The sequence below is a fragment of the Polyodon spathula genome, chromosome 12, assembly GCF_017654505.1.
Source record: "Polyodon spathula isolate WHYD16114869_AA chromosome 12, ASM1765450v1, whole genome shotgun sequence".
NCBI lineage: Eukaryota > Metazoa > Chordata > Actinopteri > Acipenseriformes > Polyodontidae > Polyodon > Polyodon spathula.
In genome coordinates this window covers 5401101-5419246 of record NC_054545.1, presented here as the reverse complement: position 1 = coordinate 5419246, position 18146 = coordinate 5401101, and the positions used below count along the sequence as shown (strand labels likewise).

The following is an 18146-nucleotide window of genomic DNA, read 5'->3' as shown; positions in this document are numbered from 1 at the left end:
GATTTACACTTTTTAAAGTGAAAAACATATGCACAAACATAAGGGGAGTAGTGAAAAGTAATACAGTAAGGGTAAGAGATTGGATTTTAAAATCCTAGACCCTTCATTTACATTTGTCTGGCAGCAATAAGATTTCCTGTGCCGCACAACGTTACCTCAGCATTGAGGATTTCAATATTTACAGTGTTGTACAGAAAGGTCATTCGCACACCTCAGGGAACAAATTAAACAAGTCCTGGGCTTGTTGTACCTATAACTTTTTTTGAATATGAAACAACAGATTTCAGATCCTAGCCATTTTCATGGCAGGCTGCTTCCAAATGATTGCAAAATAAAATAAAAAAGTCATATGTTAAAACCAAGGGAGGAGGTTTAATGTTGTGACTGCTTGCTGCATATGGTTTTGATCACTGTGAGGAAATCCCTAGTGAAACCTGTACCTGATCTTACTCCAAGGACTTCAGCCTACAGTACTGTACACTACAGTGTTCTCTAATGATGTCCAACATGACTTTTTGTGAATTAGTAGTGATATCGAAGATTTGTATTTCTTGACAACTATCCAAACTATTCTAGAGAGAAAATTGGGCTATATTAAGCTATATCTTAAAAACAATATGCCAAGCTTGTATATAGAAATGTAATTAAACAAAGTTATGGGCAGCGAAGGAACTGAAGATAATTTACAGTGTACAGTGTTTTCAAATATTTGTTAGCATACATTTTAACAGAACTAAATGAGCATCTCCTGTATGAAGAAGTCAAATTCCTCATGCCCACAGGATAACACCTTCCTGAAAAAAATTAATAAGATAAAAGTAAATCATAATGTACCTGTATTGAATACAGTAGAAAGCATGTATGCAGTGTCTTTGCAGAAAGTCACTTTTTACAATTGCTGTTGCACAATGGGTAATGGGCAATGTGCAAAGTATTTAAGTTGTGAGACCTTGGTGTTGAGGATGATGCGACATTGTTTGAAGGAACAGAAAAAGGTCACAGACAATAAACAGATGGGAAACCGAAGTTCCACTGAAGATTAATGACCAAAAGACCAATGTGGCTGAGTATATGAACTGTACCACCGATAACAAGGGGAAACAAGGAAGCATTGGAAGTGTTCCAATAGTAGCTTCATTACCATTAGAGGATAAAGCCTCTAGTAAGTGCTCAATCTAAGGGTAGGGAAAGTGGCAAGTATTTTACTCACCCAACAAATATGGATACAGTAATGTATCATTTAAATGTAAGATAAAGAGATAGCATATTGTTGGATTTGTGAGTTGTACTGTAGGGCCACTAGATGTGATCGACCATGGTGGAAAATATGAAAATGAAGATCTACTGTATATGAAACACAACACACTGTAGATGGGGTGGGGTCACCTGAGAGACTGCAAGAACAGCACCATGGTCGGTCACAACAGAAGATCGAAAGGGCTAGCCTAGATTATTCTAGATAATTGGTGTAAAGAAATACCTACAGTTCAACATTGCTTGTGTCTCTTGTTCTAATTTGTTCCCTCTGTCTGTCTGGTCGTTCAGTGAGAGCAGAATTTCAAATCTCACCTCTGTGTCAATATATATTTCCCATTCAGCAGTGCCTCTCAGGGAATCTGCCTGGAATCTGATTTATTTATTTATTTATTTAATGCAGCCAATAAAGATGCTCATACTCGGAGACACTGTACTGGAATGTATATATTTTTTTAAAAAGGAAGCAGGTGTTTGATTTTCTTCCACAATCCTGAGGTTTTTAATTCAAGGGCAAACACAATGAAGCATGTACCACTCTATCAGTATTTTTATCACACTGTATATTCATGCACTAATTCCAGTTATTCTATTGTCCGTGCTGTCATAAAAGTGGAAAGGGTCTTCTGTAATTGAAACAAATGTGTTTGTTTGTTTGTTTGTTTGTTTGTTTGTTTGTTAAACCAATCTATATGTTTATGTTATATGTTTACATTGTAGATATTGATATTGATTTTCTCCTTGCATCAGTTTTGGATGGGACATTTTTAAATCTCTAAATATATTTTTGTTAAGATGTTTGAAGACAAAATGTCTAAAAATAGCTTAAACTATAGACAACTATCTAATTTTCAAATTGTGTTATACCCCAAAACCTGTTCTTAATACTTGTTCTTTATCCAGTGCAATGTGCATGTTAGATTATGATTTTTATTTCGCCATGAATGTGTACAACAAATCAGTATTGCTTTTAAACTAAATATAACGTTCTGTATTGAAGCGATATTGTTCCCCCCGCTGTGACTTTATCTGTTCTTTGTCATCTGCCCGTTATATCAATGACAGAGACTGTGCCGGTGTGTCTATTTATAGGCTGCAGGGGACTCTGTCCTCACTCATTGGTGAAAGGTAGGCTACAGACAGTGCAGAAGGACTGAGAGAATCAGACAAAGAGTTACTTGGAGTGCCAATCAGAGGAACAAAACACAAGCTTGAGAACAACCCCTCAAAGAACCTTCATAACACACCTTTACAACCCACAGCATGTAAGTAACTGGGGACAACACTGTTCCTTTGGTAACTTTTGTCATCTTAAAGGGATATTGCATTTCCCAAACGCGATGGTTAAGACTGTCGAGTTTTTAAAACATGTATTATCTTTTTTTTTTTTCAGTGAAAATACATCCACTGACAGAGAATGGGAAATATTGTATTTATGCTTCTTCCTGATTTTCATGTAACAGAAATATTTAAACGTCTTTAGCTGGTCATAAGCACTTTATGTACAGGTGTGTGTGTGTGTGTGTGTGTGTGTGTGTGTGTGTGTGTGTGTGTGTGTGTGTGTGTGTGTGTGTGTGTGTGTGAATGAATTTAAGGTCAGACTGTATTCAATATGTTTTATACATTGTTTGCTTAGCGGCAATGCAACCTGTGAGATAGTAACTATGATCTGTTGACAATAAAATGATAGGCTATTGATTGAACCATACCAGTATAGACTAACTTTTGCTGCCACAAGTAATTATTGGGGAACGGGTCAAACGATTATTTTGCTTATTTATGTTTGTCTGTTTAATTAGTTATTATCAAAATTCGGACATATTCACTGTTCAGCAGGCTTTACAGCGTATTGTAAATTGTGCAAATAACATTGTCTCCCTATATACTTTTAATATTCATATTTTAATGTTGACAGGGAAAATGGGCAATGCAGCAGATAGGCGATATTTAAGAGGTTGTCGTGTTATGGTGTGTTTGCTTTTCTTGTAAAAGGCATTATGGTATGTGCTGTTATTAACAGGAACAATTATAACTGTATGCTGCGTTATCGGCTAATCGAAGCTGATGAAAAAATGGTTTTGCTGTTAGCAATAAGGGAAACGTATTAGTGTTTTTAAACAAACAAAAAAGTTGAAATAGAATACTTTATTTTATATAGATTATAACATAAAACAGTTTCAATTACTTATCAAAGGGTATCGTATTAATTGTGAACGAATTGAAATGAATAATATTATGCATTTCTTTCAATTGAAAATGTATACAAAATTCGATTCTGTGGTTGAGTGGAATAACATTGGAAATTTGAAATGGTTCGATCGTTTGTAGTTTAATATTGCTGAAAAGAAAAAAAACAGCACGTGCATTTTCTTTTTAATTTTCTAACTTGTAGCTGCTGACACTATGCATTATTAGTCAGACATTTCAATTAAACACACATTTTTACAACATTGATTGACATTTTGGAAAGATAAATATGTATAGATGCTAAACCCAAACGTTATGCATGCTTGAGAATAAATGACATTGAGATATTCCAAGTACAAAGAAATATATTGTATTTTTGTAACAGCGTAAATGCAGTTTATAAGCTATTCTTGGCATACTGCTTTTCAAACGTGCATCTTATTAAAATACAGTTTAATAACGAGTTAAGGGGTACAAACGAGAAGGCTGCTGAGAGGAGAACTTTAAATGCGTATGCTGATAATTATATAGTGTAGATCTAACTTATTCGTTTGTATTATTGGTATTGGTGTAAGCCGATTTCTACCCGTACAGAACAGCTTTCGGAATATTTCATCACAGAAGCCCTTGCGCTCTGCAGGTATAACTGCGCTAGTTAAGTTGTAGAGTTTGTTTCCTTGCCTGGGGATTTGTACTGTGTAAAAAGCTCATTTCCTCATCAAACACGGAGCGAGTGATTTGGAATATTTATGAGGCTCGGAATTTAAGTTAAACATTTAACAGAAAGCATCAGATTAAAATTAAACTGCACAAAGAGTTAAAACCCCTCTGGGTATAGCACAGGATAAAAAATAAACCAAGGTACGGTTCAAAAGATAATTTAACGTAAAAAAAAAATAAAACCCAAATATTTAGATTGTACATACATTAAAATAACCTGTATTGTAATGTTTTTAATCATACCTTACATCAGAGTTGCAGTTAACTGAATGGCTTATTTAAATTGTATTTGTGTGTGTTTTTGTTTGGGTCTGGGGGAAGGGGATGGGGGCGATGTACAGCAACATATATAAATAAAAGCATACATACATAAATAGGTCTTTATATGCATAATCTACATCAAATAGTACAATATCAATCATTGTATTTAAGTATTTAGATGATTTTGGATTTTCTTTTTGTTATTGCATCTTGTAAAGAGCTTTGTGATGGTGGTCCACTATGAATGGCGCTATATAATATAAAGATTGATTGATTGATTGATTGATTGATTGACTGTTGATAAACGTGTGATTATCAGTGAAAAAAAAAAGTTGTGGTTCTGACCCACATGTACACAACTACCCACAATTACCTTCGCTGGTGACCAGTTAATTCAAGTTACCATTAAAATGCTACTTTGAAACAAACAGCAGGCACTAAAATTTTTATGAATAATAACCATCACAGTATTATCATCAATCACCTCCACATTTATCACATTGACCACTTTAGCAACACTCTTCTTCTCAAACCTCCCCCCCCCCCCCCCCCCATGTAGAAGCTGAAACTCTGCTGTGCGTTCTCACTGACATTTAGTCAGAGCCCCTGAGGAACTGAGAACCTTCATCAATCATTGAGGAAATAGTTCATCAGTTTTAATATCTAAAGACCAGGACATTCTGCAGTGGGGGTGGGGGCTCCTAATGTATCACTGATCACTGAGATTCTGTTATGACAGTGAGGCTTTTGACCGAGGCTCTCTGAAGTCCACAGGGAATGTTCGTGTATTTCAGTAGTTCTGGATTTATTGATCAAATTCCTTTATAGGCTGTCAGTGAGTATTCGCAGGTCCTGTTATTTGTGGCATAACCAGCTGCTTTACACCAACTGTGATACACAGAGCCAGCCCTGGTCAGTGTGACTGTTCCTGTGGTCTCACTCTAATACTGTTCAAAAGATCTAACCTCAATATTAAAAAATACTGAAGGAAGAGCCATGCTAAATAAATACATCACCTAATACAATGCAGTGCAAATGGTACAGATATCGCTTTTGTGTGGCATCTCAGATTGCTGTGCAATTTATAATAAAGACAGACCATTAGCCCATATTGGGCTTCCACAAATCACCCTAAGACAAGATACTAAATGATTACTAAATAAATCTTGCTACACCAAGTAGCTTTGAGACAAACAAAAATCGCAGACATCAAAAACAGAGCTGGCTCATGTTCTTTTATTCCAGTTTAACGATAAGTTTTAAGCTAATAAATGCATACTGTATATTCAGGTCAACAGCTCACACTGTTGTTACTTGTGTGAAATGATAGTGAACAAACACTTTCCACATGGCAACTTGAGCATGTTAACTAATACATGTGAGAATTAGCTGTGTTTTATCTGTGTGGTGAGTGACAATAATTGAGTGCCAGCTGTTAACGTGTGTTACCCGGGTGCATTAATGTCGTTTATTACTGCACTTGATTTATTGTAATCTTCACAGAATTTATGTAAATTGTTCTTACTAACAGCCAGTGGCCTGGGGTGAACCACAAAGGTCTGCAGCCCCTGTGTTCTATTTTTATTTCAGCAATGTAGCTGCAAAGCTCACGACACACTCTGGAGAAGCACTGTTGTACAGAAATGATGTTAGAGCCTTTAATTGCAACAACTTAGTACGTTCCATACCAAGAGGTCTTCATTACATAATTGTGTTACAGTTCTACCTGTTTAATAGTCTATCGTGTGTATTCTGTATAAATCTCTACTTTTTTATTCTTGCACAAAAAGGCTTCTGAAAAGACTTTTCTAAGGTGGGGAAGTATATTAGTGTTGCACAGGCTCAGTCGCTCATAATGCTCTACTGATGGGGTTCACTTCACAGAGAAATGCTACCATGCCTTTCCATTTCAATATGTATAGTTGGGATAGTTAATAAGCATGGCAAATAATGATGTAAGCAGAAACAGCAATAGAAAATTGTACCAAACACACACAATGGAATATTGTATGGGTAAGTAATTCAATATATAGAAATTATACATGAAATAAAGTACCCCCTTAAAGGAGGAAATATACATTAACTATCAGACCTTGTTTATTATCCAGCTTGAAAATCTCCAGTATGCATTCTTGACCATGTTTGCATGACACAAGCCCTCGGTGGCCAGTTTCCCACATCACAGACATTCTGCACAATTGGCACTGGGCACTTTTGCAGGCAGTCTCAAAATAGAGGCCAGGGATTGGAAGGGTATGGAGACTCCCTAACGCCCTAGGAATGAGGGCCCTCCAGGCAGGCTTGAGGCATGTTCAAGGAGGAAAAGAAGGAAATCAACTAATCACTCCTATCCCCCCTTATCAAACATTTACCACAGTCACTTTGTAGTTTTCCCATGCTTCCCCAATGGTTTTACTCTGCATTTACCATACTTTACATTGGTTTGCCAAGTTTTTAAATGTGCTTTACCGTACCTCTCTGTGCTTTACAATGCTTGCCTTTGCTTTACGATGTTTTCACTATGCTTTATTACACTTTGCTATGATTTTACTGTGGGAAACTTTTATGACTGCCTTCTCTGTAGAAATGTAATATAACAAATACATGGCTCTGTTTACCCCGAGTGCACATCCAAAAACCAGTGCAGTTTATTTACACCTGGCCGCATTATGGTTGAATGCTTGTTAAATTGCTTTACGAACCTTGCATTTGAACAACTTTACTTTCATATTTTTCACATTTTTCTTAATAACAGATATTTTTATACCAGTATAAGTTATTCAGCTCATTAACAACAATAATGAAAATGGTGTGTTTACCCAACAATAAATATCTGCCTTACCTATCTGCAGTGCATACAGCACACACACACACACACACACACACACACACACACACACACACACACACACACACACACACACACACACACACACACACACACACACACACACACACACACACACACACACACACACACACACACACACACACACACACACACACACACACACACACACACACACACACATACACACATATCTATATACACTGCTGTGCAAAAGTCTTAAACATTTTTTCATGTTCCTACTCTGCATTTTTCGCGTTTCAGACGTGCATTGTTTATCTGACCATGTCTTACATCAATTTAAAGGGTTTTTAATGGCCTTTCTATATCTATATCGATATCTATCTATCTATCTATCTATCTATCTATCTATCTAAGATAAGCTATTCTATCTATAGATATATAGATATATATATATATATATGAATATCTATATATATATTATATCTATAATATTATATATATATAATATATATATATATATATATTACGAAATATAGATTTTTTTATGCGAAGCGCCCCGGGCCCCCCGGGGGGCCCCGGGGGGACCTGCTTTATACTCCCCCCTAGGGCCCCCCCCCCCCCCCCCCCCCCTCCCCCCCCCCCCCCCCCCCCCCCCCCCTCCGTTGAGAACCACTGGGTAAATGTGATGGACTAGCCACCACAACACCTCACACCAGCTGCCCATGCACAGTTCACCCTGAGTTACCGTGATCAAAAGTTCTTGAAGACCCTGATCACCGTGAACCAAAGACCACTAAATGACAAGCCTGGCCTCCTCCCACGTCAAAGCAGCACAACAGCAGAAAACACCAGTGGAGCCCCGAAGTAAACCACTGATGCTACAACACCGATATATATATAATATATATAACCGGTTACAAGTGGATTTTGCACAAGGTGGCATTCTCATTAGGCATTTGATTTGATAACAGTTCTGTAAGCACAGCTGGTGTTCCTGATTTTGAAAATCCATTCTCTTTAATACGCCCCTAAGGCTGACTGCGTCACGAGCGAGCAGCTATTACACAACTGGCTAGTCGAAATGGACATAAAGTAGTTAATAGTGTACTAGATAATTAATATCACATGGGAACTTTATGGACTGTGACTACCCCACATCAACTGCAGATCATGCGTCCAACTTTAGAGCACAAAACCTAAAGGCAGAGTAGCCATCTGACAAGTACAATATAGTCAAAGTAGCTCTGTAGTGCCATTAAATAACATTGTTCTGCATTGCTTTGCTATAATAAGTGGTGCGATAATTTTGATTGAATCCTGCTTTTTTATTTAGTTGAATAAATAATTAAAAGAGAGTCTTTTTTTTTTGGCAATCAGTAGCTGACCTTTTTGTTTTTACATTTTTTTCTGAATCGTATTTTCTCTCTTCCTATTGCCTGGTAGTTGTTGAGCTATGGCTTGTCTACAGTTCTCATCCGATCAGTCTGCTGAGACAGTTTAGGCTCCTGATTCTTGAGTCTCCAATCCTCTATCACTCCAGTGTAGAAGCAGAGAGTCTAGAGAGGCTTAACGTCTTCCTAAGCCTCCTTAGAGATCGTGGAAGCAGAGCACTCACAATGTGCAAGTGGATTAAACTTAAAGTAATCAAGTCAGACCTGGTTATGTTCTCCAAACATGAACACAATCTGCTTAATAATCCTGCAGTTTCCCTTTCTCCTTGGGAATGATGACTTTCAAAGCCTGCTCGGCATCAGGAAAAGTTTCTGTGGATGTCAGCTACGCATCGGTGTCTTTATTATGGCTTCTGTTAAATACAGTGCTCACCACATACTCCAAACACAGATCTTCACCCTGAACCATGCTACTGTTGAAAAGGCATGCAAGAAACACGTCAACATTATTTTGTGGATGTCCATACTAGATTGTTTATATCTACATCTACATTTGTATATCTCGTTGTATATTTAGATACAGGTGCTCCCTCATTTACTTTATTTCACGATTTTAACAAATTTGATTAATTCACCGTGAAGCAATGTTGACAGTAAAGTGTGCATGTACAATGATAAATGTTTGGGCAAGAAGTCTTCGCATTCTCACCCGAGAATCTTAACTGATCTGCTGGTTGTGATCTCTACCTCCACATCTAAATGTAAAACTGCAGGATAAGTGTGCAGGAATAAAACTTCTACAAAATGCAGATTTCTCCAGAACAGCTGTAGTCACTTCATATACTTTCATGAGGCCTACCAGAATGAATTACAAACAATACAACCAGCTCGGCCCCACTGAATCAGAACAGCTGAATTTTTAATATTGCAACTGCATGAAATACCATCGATTTTAACCCAGTGCCATTGTTTTTTGTTCCCAATCTTATTCCTTCTATTTAATATTTTATTTTTCAACCACTTTAAATATTACCTTTATGTTTTTTTCATAAACTTTGTCAAATACGAATTAAATTCTTCAAAGGGATTACCCTGGTATCTGAGAGGTTGATTATTAACTGCTTGCAAGGTTTCATTTGAATTACCCCCGTTAAACGAGAAATTATAGGCTGGAGAGAGAGGCTAATAATGGTTATTAACCTCGCACAGACGTCGCCATAAAAGTCTGCCTTAATAACGAGGCCTACCGTCAAGCCTGCCATTGCGCAGTCACGAGACCCCTAAGGAGAGGCTAACTTATTAAAATAATGAATTAGCCGACCAGATTACTGCAGCCTGCGGCAAAGGCAATTATCCCACTCCAAATCCCTGGACATCGCTCCACGGCGTGATAAAACAAGCTTTTGGAAATCGGAGCTCTTACTGCAAATGAATAGATTGTTAATTAGGATCCCTCCCGCTGTGGGTTTCCTTATAGAAAACAATGGCAATACTAGCTGAGCAACAGCTTTAGATAGAAGCTAATCAGGCTGTGCTTTCTGCCTCCTCAAAACACATAACTGTAATGTGTGTTTGACTTTGGCTGCTGCTGAGTCCATGCAGAAAGTCTTTAGTGTGCTTGGCAGGACTGGGGGAAGCTTGTACAAGAAACATGCCAGCGACTGCCCGGTCATATTACAAGACCTGACAATTGAAACCCCTTTCCTCTGAGGGGAAACACATGCATCATCTAAGGGCCAGCAGAGCTATGGAAGGAGCAAATAGGAAGGCAAATCAAACATTTCTGAAACTGGTCTAATATGCTCATACTGTGATACATTTTCAGTGATATCTGGCTATGCTTCAAATATTTTTTGTCCCCTGATTTGTGTAAATATTTGTATTTAATTTGTGTTTGTATGTTTGTGATTGAGCTTTTACTTTTGCTTAACAACTGTAGCAAAGAAGACTACGCGGCGACCTAATTCAAGCATTCAAAATTCTAAAAGGTATTGACAATGTCGACCCAAGGGACTTTTTCGACCTGAAAAAAGAAACAAGGACCAGGGGTCACAAATGGAGATTAGACAAAGGGGCATTCAGAACAGAAAATAGGAGGCACTTTTTTACACAGAGAATCGTGAGGGTCTGGAATCAACTCCCCAGTAATGTTGTTGAAGCTGACACCCTGGGATCCTTCAAGAAGCTGCTTGATGAGATTTTGGGATCAATAAGCTACTAACAACCAAACGAGCAAGATGGGCCGAATGGCCTCCTCTCATTTCTCATGTTCTTATGTTCTTAACAGTCAGGAGCGGACATTTAACATAACGATGAACAAACCTTTATGGACAGACTTATTAAAAGCTTGCTCTAGTGCACTGCAAAATTTGCACCACTGCTTTGGTGCATATGATTAAATAGTGAGTTTCTAGTCCAGAAGCACTGGGTTGTGCTTTTCTTTTGAAAACTACTTGGTGTAGCTTAGCCTCAAGGTGTTCTAATTAGGTATTCTTTTGAATAGTCCAATGAACAATGCGGGTGCATGCCTATGGGATTTAATGGTGTTAAAGTAGCACTAGGAGCCTAGACTGTATAATGAAGCTGTTGTATGTTCAGTGGATTTATAACTTTAAACAATCAACTGATACACAGTAGAATAAAAAAGAAACTAACAGTAGTAATACAATTTGAAGATTTTCAATGTGCAGAATTAAAATAACATACAGTATATACTATTTGGAAATTGTTGGATTTTGTGTTTGTAGTGAGAACTGTATTTTGAAACACATGAAAAAACAAATCGATATATCTGTCTGTCTGTCCTGGCTGTCATGGCGTGCGGATGGGGTTGTTCACTTCATGGCTTGGTTGATGAGTGAGAGCAGCAGGTAACATCCCTCAGTGAGACGTTTTACCTGTTTTAATAACTCTGTCATGCTTCACAGCCAAACATTTTTTCTAATTTGCCCCGGGTTATAAAACTTTCCGCTACACAAAGCAAAATATGGCACCATTGCAAATTATAATTTTTTGTACCAGACACAGAAATAGATACAGAAATCAATTTATCTGTGTTGTAAATTATTATTTTTTTAAATATAATGTTCGTTCAGTGTTGCAGACACCTGCTATAGTGAAGCACAGCTTTTCACAGATTAGAGTATTGGAGTACAATAGAACAGAATTGTGGAATGTGCACAGATTTGCTAAATCAATCAAATTAATGTTGAAAAGTGAACACTGGGGTCCTTGAGTTGCTCACCTGGTAAAAGCACGGTTTTGTGGTGTGCAGGGTGAGTCATACGGTCAAGGGGAATGCAGGTTCTCCTCCTGGCTGGAGAAGTCGGCTGTCTTTGCTGGGGATTCTGGAGGGAGCATCACAATGACCTTGATGATCCTGCTGGTTCGGGAGGCAAAACCTGCAGAGACTGTTTCTCCTCATCTCGGTACAGTGGACCCTACTGGCCAGGTGGCTGATGAGCTCAGACGGACACCTGCAGGGCTGGCCCTTGTCCTCCAGAGGCCTGTAGCTCACTGACATCCGCTCTTCAGTTCCTGGGAGGACATTCAGTTCTCCTGAGCTCTGTGGGGAATTTGCTGTGATAAAGGAACATAACTGGACTTTAAATTGGGGAGAAAATCAGAGTATATAATAATAATAATAATAATAATAATAATAATAATAATAATAATAATAATAATAATAATAAAATGTGCACTGCTGTTATACTCTTTGCGTTTTGGTGTTCCGTGGCAATTTATGCCTACTGCTTTTATAAAATTTCAATCTAAGGTAGAGTTGGCTTAATCATCTGCCTGTCCTTCCATTTATAAGGTAGTGTACATTTTAACATGCTATATATTGAGTTGGTCACCAGACAGATAAAACAGAACGAGATGACGTGGTTTAAAATAATTCCATTAATGTTACCTACTGCTCACTACAGCAGCTGGATACTGCTGCCCACTGCGTGCACTGTCTCTGGAATCGGGTGCACTTCAATTTTGGGAACCTCCCGTGACAAGACTTCTGACATTTTGTATCTATGGCTGTGGCTACAAAAAAATGTGCCTGAATGATGTATAAGGAACTATCAAATAAAACTGCTTCATTGTCCCCTCCCTGCTGCTATTTATCACTTAAAGCTTTACAGGGACAAGGAGGTGAATATTAATGAGATCATTTTCAGAGGAGTTCCACATGAAAGCCTCTCGTGGCAACATACATTTTTAATCATTGAAAGAAGCCGAACAAAAAATGCAGTCATTTGCAATGATATAGCACTGTGTACTTAACACCGGTCTGGGATCTGTGGAGGTGCAAGCAGTGAAAGCTAATATATTTAAGGCAAGTTTTAGTGATGGCACAGGTGCCTGGAATGTTTTTTTAAAAAGTACGGTTCAGAATTTATTAAATCTGAACAAGCAGTTTTTAATTAATTAAAGCCATTCCAACTTAACAAATTATGTTTTACTTGTCATGCTACGACATGTCCAAAATGAAGACACACCCTAGACAATCCATTCCTTAAATAGTAATTCTGTAATTCAAGAAAAGCACGATGTGAACACCAGGGCTACAGGTTTATCGATGTGAAAACAAACAAAGATGAAATGTAATTACCTGTAAACCTCACAATAGCACCACTACAACCATTTTTTTCAGTTGTCCTTCCATATATAAGTTGAGCCTCAGTAAATCTGAGACATGATGCCTATTAAGAAATGAAGCATGGATGAAATATGCCCGCTGATACTGTAAGAATTCCATTCAGTCACTGAGGGTTGAGCATTCGTTCCAGGAGTTAATGGAAGGGAGAACCTGCTACAGCCTCCTGCCTGAGTCTGTTTGGATTCCATAAAGCTGACTTTCTGTGTTGCTGGTAAGCAAGCAATCTGTGGTGATCACTTTCAATAGCCTATAACTCAACCCGCAATTGTGATTTCCAGTGGCTCTATGAAGCGCCCTAATGGCTCTTTCCTGTTATCCGGTTGTAAAGTGGTTGTCATTTCTGAAGAGAAGCCTCTTTAGCACAGCAGTTTGAGAGTAAAAAGGTGAAAGAAATTTCAGTACCAGTAATCCTGATCCTCCTTTTCACCTAGTAATGGTTTTTATTTTGCTATATAGAAATACTCTCACCACATTCTCCTTCCACTAGGACTTTTCCAAAGGCACACATTAAGTCTACTTTGAAACAAGTGCACATTCAAATGGTACAAAGCGAGCAAGAAGCTGCCTTGAACTGCTTCTTCGTGGTTATATTTTGTTCCTTTAAATTAGTTGCAGTTTCAGAATCGGGTCCATTGAGTCAGTCGAACTGGAATGCAAGCCCTCCTCCTCTTCTGCAAGCACTATCACATTTTAATATACTGTGTTCATTCTAATATCTGATAAGTAGAGTGGATGTGATTCAAATGCATTTGCATGCTTAAGGTGACTTAAACAGGTATAAAACCTGTTTGGCCTCATGACCCAGATTGTTTGCTTGATTATTCCATGTATCCGACTGGAAAAGATGCCTCCTAAAGGAAACGTGGGAGTAAAACCTGACACTGCTGCTCCTTGTTCTGCCAGCATTTATCAATCTTAATCTCTGTGAGGTCCCTAGAAATTGGAAAACTAAGGAAAGTAATTTTGTGCTCAATGGAAGTTTTCCTTTGGAAACTTTGCTTTCCATTAAGGGGTAAATCAGTCCTTGGAACACTGCTCTCAGGAACAGTCTTTTTTTTTCTTTTAATTTGTGATTTATTAAGCTCTTGCGAGGGGAGCCAGGTTGGCAGCACTGGAGAGTGAAGTCCTCTGTTTATCCTCGGCCCAGAGAAGCAGCTGCAGTGCACTGTAAAAGCAGCCTTGCACAGCAAACAAGGCCGGTCACAATCACACCCGGGGAGGCATTTGTTAGAATCTAGCCTAGAAAAAGCAACAGCTTTATTAAATTTAGTATACCGTAAGTAGTGTCTTTCATGTGAACTGACAGAGGTGTAAATATATTTTGCACATTTAGGGCCTGTTTGCACATAAAAACCTGAACTTATCCTCAAGGACTGATGTTGGTAACCCTTTCCTTAGGACAATCCTGTAACCCAGCCATTTTGTGTAAATATCTCATTAGTTCTGTATTTCCATCATCCTCAAAGTATGGCTTGAGATAAAAGCCCAAGGTTTTCACAGCCAACAGATAAAAATAATTTTTGATGTTGGAATTTAACCTGTGATTAACAAAGGTCACAGGCCTCATATCGTATTTCGAAACCCTTAACCACTAAAACTTATCTGGGTTAGTATTATAATAATAATCTTTATAATAATAGCTGATTACCCCAGTTGCAGCAATGTCCCTGCTTCTACTCAGAAATGAATGGTACCATAAAACAAAACCATTGTCTTCTGTGTGCTTTGAAGGCTTTTCCTCTAGCTTGATGAGTTCTATGTGGGTTGGGTGGTATAATAGGTCTTTTTTGTTCCTTCTGAGCTGGGGTCCTTTTTTCCCTGCTGGACTATCTGTATCCAGATGATGACAGCCGAGGCTGGAGGCTCTAGTTCTGAATACTACTGAGGCAAGGATTCAAGCCTGGGGTCCTATGGGACACGCGGACCAAGTGAAAGCCTAACAGTTTTATTTATCTAGTGTATTATGCAGAGTGCTTTCTTCTTTTTTGTGTGTGTATTTCCAGCCTCTGTAATTTTCAGAAGTCGTTCGTTGAGAGATAAAGGTGTTTTTTGGAGATCGCCTCGGGGGTCTCTCCTCACTGATTGCATTAAACTCACAGTAATTCTCTCCTCATTAGTGACTGCCATGTTTAAACTCCTCGCCGGAACAGTTTGATGAAATATCTGCTGTTGTATTGGCAAGGAGGGGAAAGAAAGAACATTAACCACAGAACGGGGTAAAAAAAAAGGCTTTCTTATCAATTTTACCTGGTTCTCTTCCTTTCAGTTCTGGGTTTTAAGAGACACCCAGGTTAGTGGGAAACCTTCCACATGTAACCTGGCCTTGTACAGAGCAGTCATGTCATTTTTTTTTTTTTTTAACATGAATTCATTTGATCAACTGGTAGGAAAGTGACACTGCAGGGGGCATAGGGACACATTAGCCCTGATGGATAACTCCACTCTGATTTTAAAAAATATATTTCGTGATAAAGTGATGATCAGCCTGGCAATGACTTAAACAAAGGAATTCTGATCACCCAGGTTTAACTGTGCGCTCCCATTAGATTCCATTAGGATACTGCTTTTGTTTTATTCAACAGTGACTGAAGCACAAAGTGACTGGTGTAGGGGACCCAAGGTGGAATATATAGAGTCAACATCCAATTCCCTCCGTGATCTAGCTCTTGCTTAGTGTTACAGAGACCCTGGCACAGCAGGCACAACTTAGATCCTATTGTTTTTTTGTTTGTTTGTTTTTTGTCTATGGTAATCACAAGCCTGCTACATTTACTTGTCTTTGCTTGGTGCTGTTGGGTCCAGGGTTTGTAGTGTTTGTAGATGTGTCCTCATAAACGGCATGGTCAGGTTCTCACAGATCCAACTTCTAAACACTTAGTTGAGCAGGTCCCGTCCAGAGATAAGAAACTAACTGCTCAAAGAGATGTTAATTAAACAGAAACGGCGGCCGAGAACCCTCCTTTATAAAGCAATTGTGTGAATGGCCAGAGCAGAAACACAGAGAGCCTGGATCAATAACATGTGATGCTTTCCTCGGGCTTTTCCTCATATCTGTTTTGTTTTATAAAGAGGTCGCTAGAAGGGTCAGGTAGGTAGGGATGGAGGCGGGGTTCTGCTTCTTTTATCAATCAGGATTTTAATTACACACGTCCAGGGCGACAGCCAGATTAGAAACCAATTGACGCTATCGGGCACCAAAATCTAATTACAGTTTATTGACAGATAAGGACAGTGCCCCTTCACTTTTCAAAAACAAGATCAACCTTCTGTAAAACAGAGAGGAGAAGAGCAGGACCCACACAATCAACATCCAGCTTCTTTGAAGGTACACGTTGGCACTAAATGAACGTTCAGATTGCACATGCAATTCAACCCGTTGCAACTACTGGGAATGGCTCTTACAATAGAGGCATTTTAATTAGCCTGTATTCTACGTCAGCTTCTTGTTTTTATAACTGAAGGAAACTATATCTACTTTTAGATTAGAAGAGATTACATCAGAAAAACACCAGCTGAACGATGCTCTTAGCCCAGCAGTAAACAGTCAATCTATTGGGGAGAAGGGACTAGAAGATAGTCTACCCTGTAAAGGGGGAAGCATTTTGTTTTTGTCAACCTTGGCCATCTCGTTGGAAGGTTTTCTTTTTTTAAGGAATGGAAATGAGGTGGAGAGTTTTTGGAGGTGATAGTTCCAAGCAGTGGGTGGGTTGTCTCCTTTCAAGTTGCTTGCATGTTTTCCTTAGTTCCTTTTTGTCTTGAAAACAGGTGATGGCCATCTTATACTTGTACTTAATATGATATTAACATGACGTTAATAGAATATTACAACTTGCTCGCCAGAGTTTGGTGTATTTAATAAAGTATGACTGAAAACCAAACTCTGTTGTGACAAGTTTTGGTGCACATACAAAACTGTGACAGTGTATTATATTTTGACAGCAACATGCATCACATATATATGAAAACAAATAGCAAGAGAACTATAAATACAAATCAGTACATTATGTACATATTGAAAAAAAACCTTATCATCTTTATGCATTGTATTGGTTGAATTTAGTGTTATAGGTACAGTAGTTACTTTCATAGAGTAGTTACTTTTTTCTGACATTTTAACTTATTACAGTCTCTGTAAGATCAGTAGGGAGGCAGTGAATACAAAATGCATATTCTATTTGCTAGTACATATCCAGTGCAATCTCGTAGCCAGTAGAATAACCCTGCCACAGGGATCGACATTGACTTCAATGCAGACAATTCAACGGCAGGATTTCTGTTCACCACACCAGTGCCCGGCTAGCTGGATGGAATGGATGTATTGTATGTTGCATGAGGTTAGCTTAGAGTGTGATGCGAAACCCAAATATGTGTGTCTCACTATTACATGCTCTATACAGATGTATAAGGTCACAGGGCAAAGTGGGTGGTACCAATACATTTTCCGTAACTTAAAAAAATGTGAATTCTGTTAACGAGACAACAGCAACATTACCGGATGCTTGTGAAAATACACAGAGATGCTTAATAAATGTTGTCAAAATGCTGTTCTTTAGTACTGGTAAGAGCAATGCAAACCAGTCAAATCCTTGGGTTCAAAAACCACTTTGAGCAAATATTATTTCTCAGCTGTAAAAATGGGGCTCAGTCAGAAAAGAAGAAGAGAATAGTGTGTCCAATGAAACATGAACATAGCCTGGACTAATGCCATTTCTCTTCTTGCCAATTCTACTGTTAAGCACCAGCATACTTTGTTCTGTGAATCAGCTGAGCTGCCCAATGCACCTATCTGTAGTCTCATTGTAACCTAGAACTGTTAGCACTGGGGTCCTTTAGTCTGCACCGTCCTATATAGTCTATTACACTACAG

At 38.4% G+C, this 18146-nt stretch overlaps 1 protein-coding gene across 1 annotated transcript in view; it reads left to right on the top strand.

Annotated features, from left to right (window-relative positions):
• The first annotated feature begins 2451 nt into the window (after window positions 1-2451).
• Window positions 2452-18146, top strand: part of LOC121324004 (steroid hormone receptor ERR2) — a 70419-nt gene continuing 54724 nt past the window's right edge. The window contains exon 1 of the mRNA XM_041265371.1: window positions 2452-2519. Within this exon, the coding sequence (XP_041121305.1) occupies window positions 2518-2519 (2 nt within the window). The 5' untranslated portion in view covers window positions 2452-2517. The remainder of the gene's footprint in view (window positions 2520-18146) is intronic.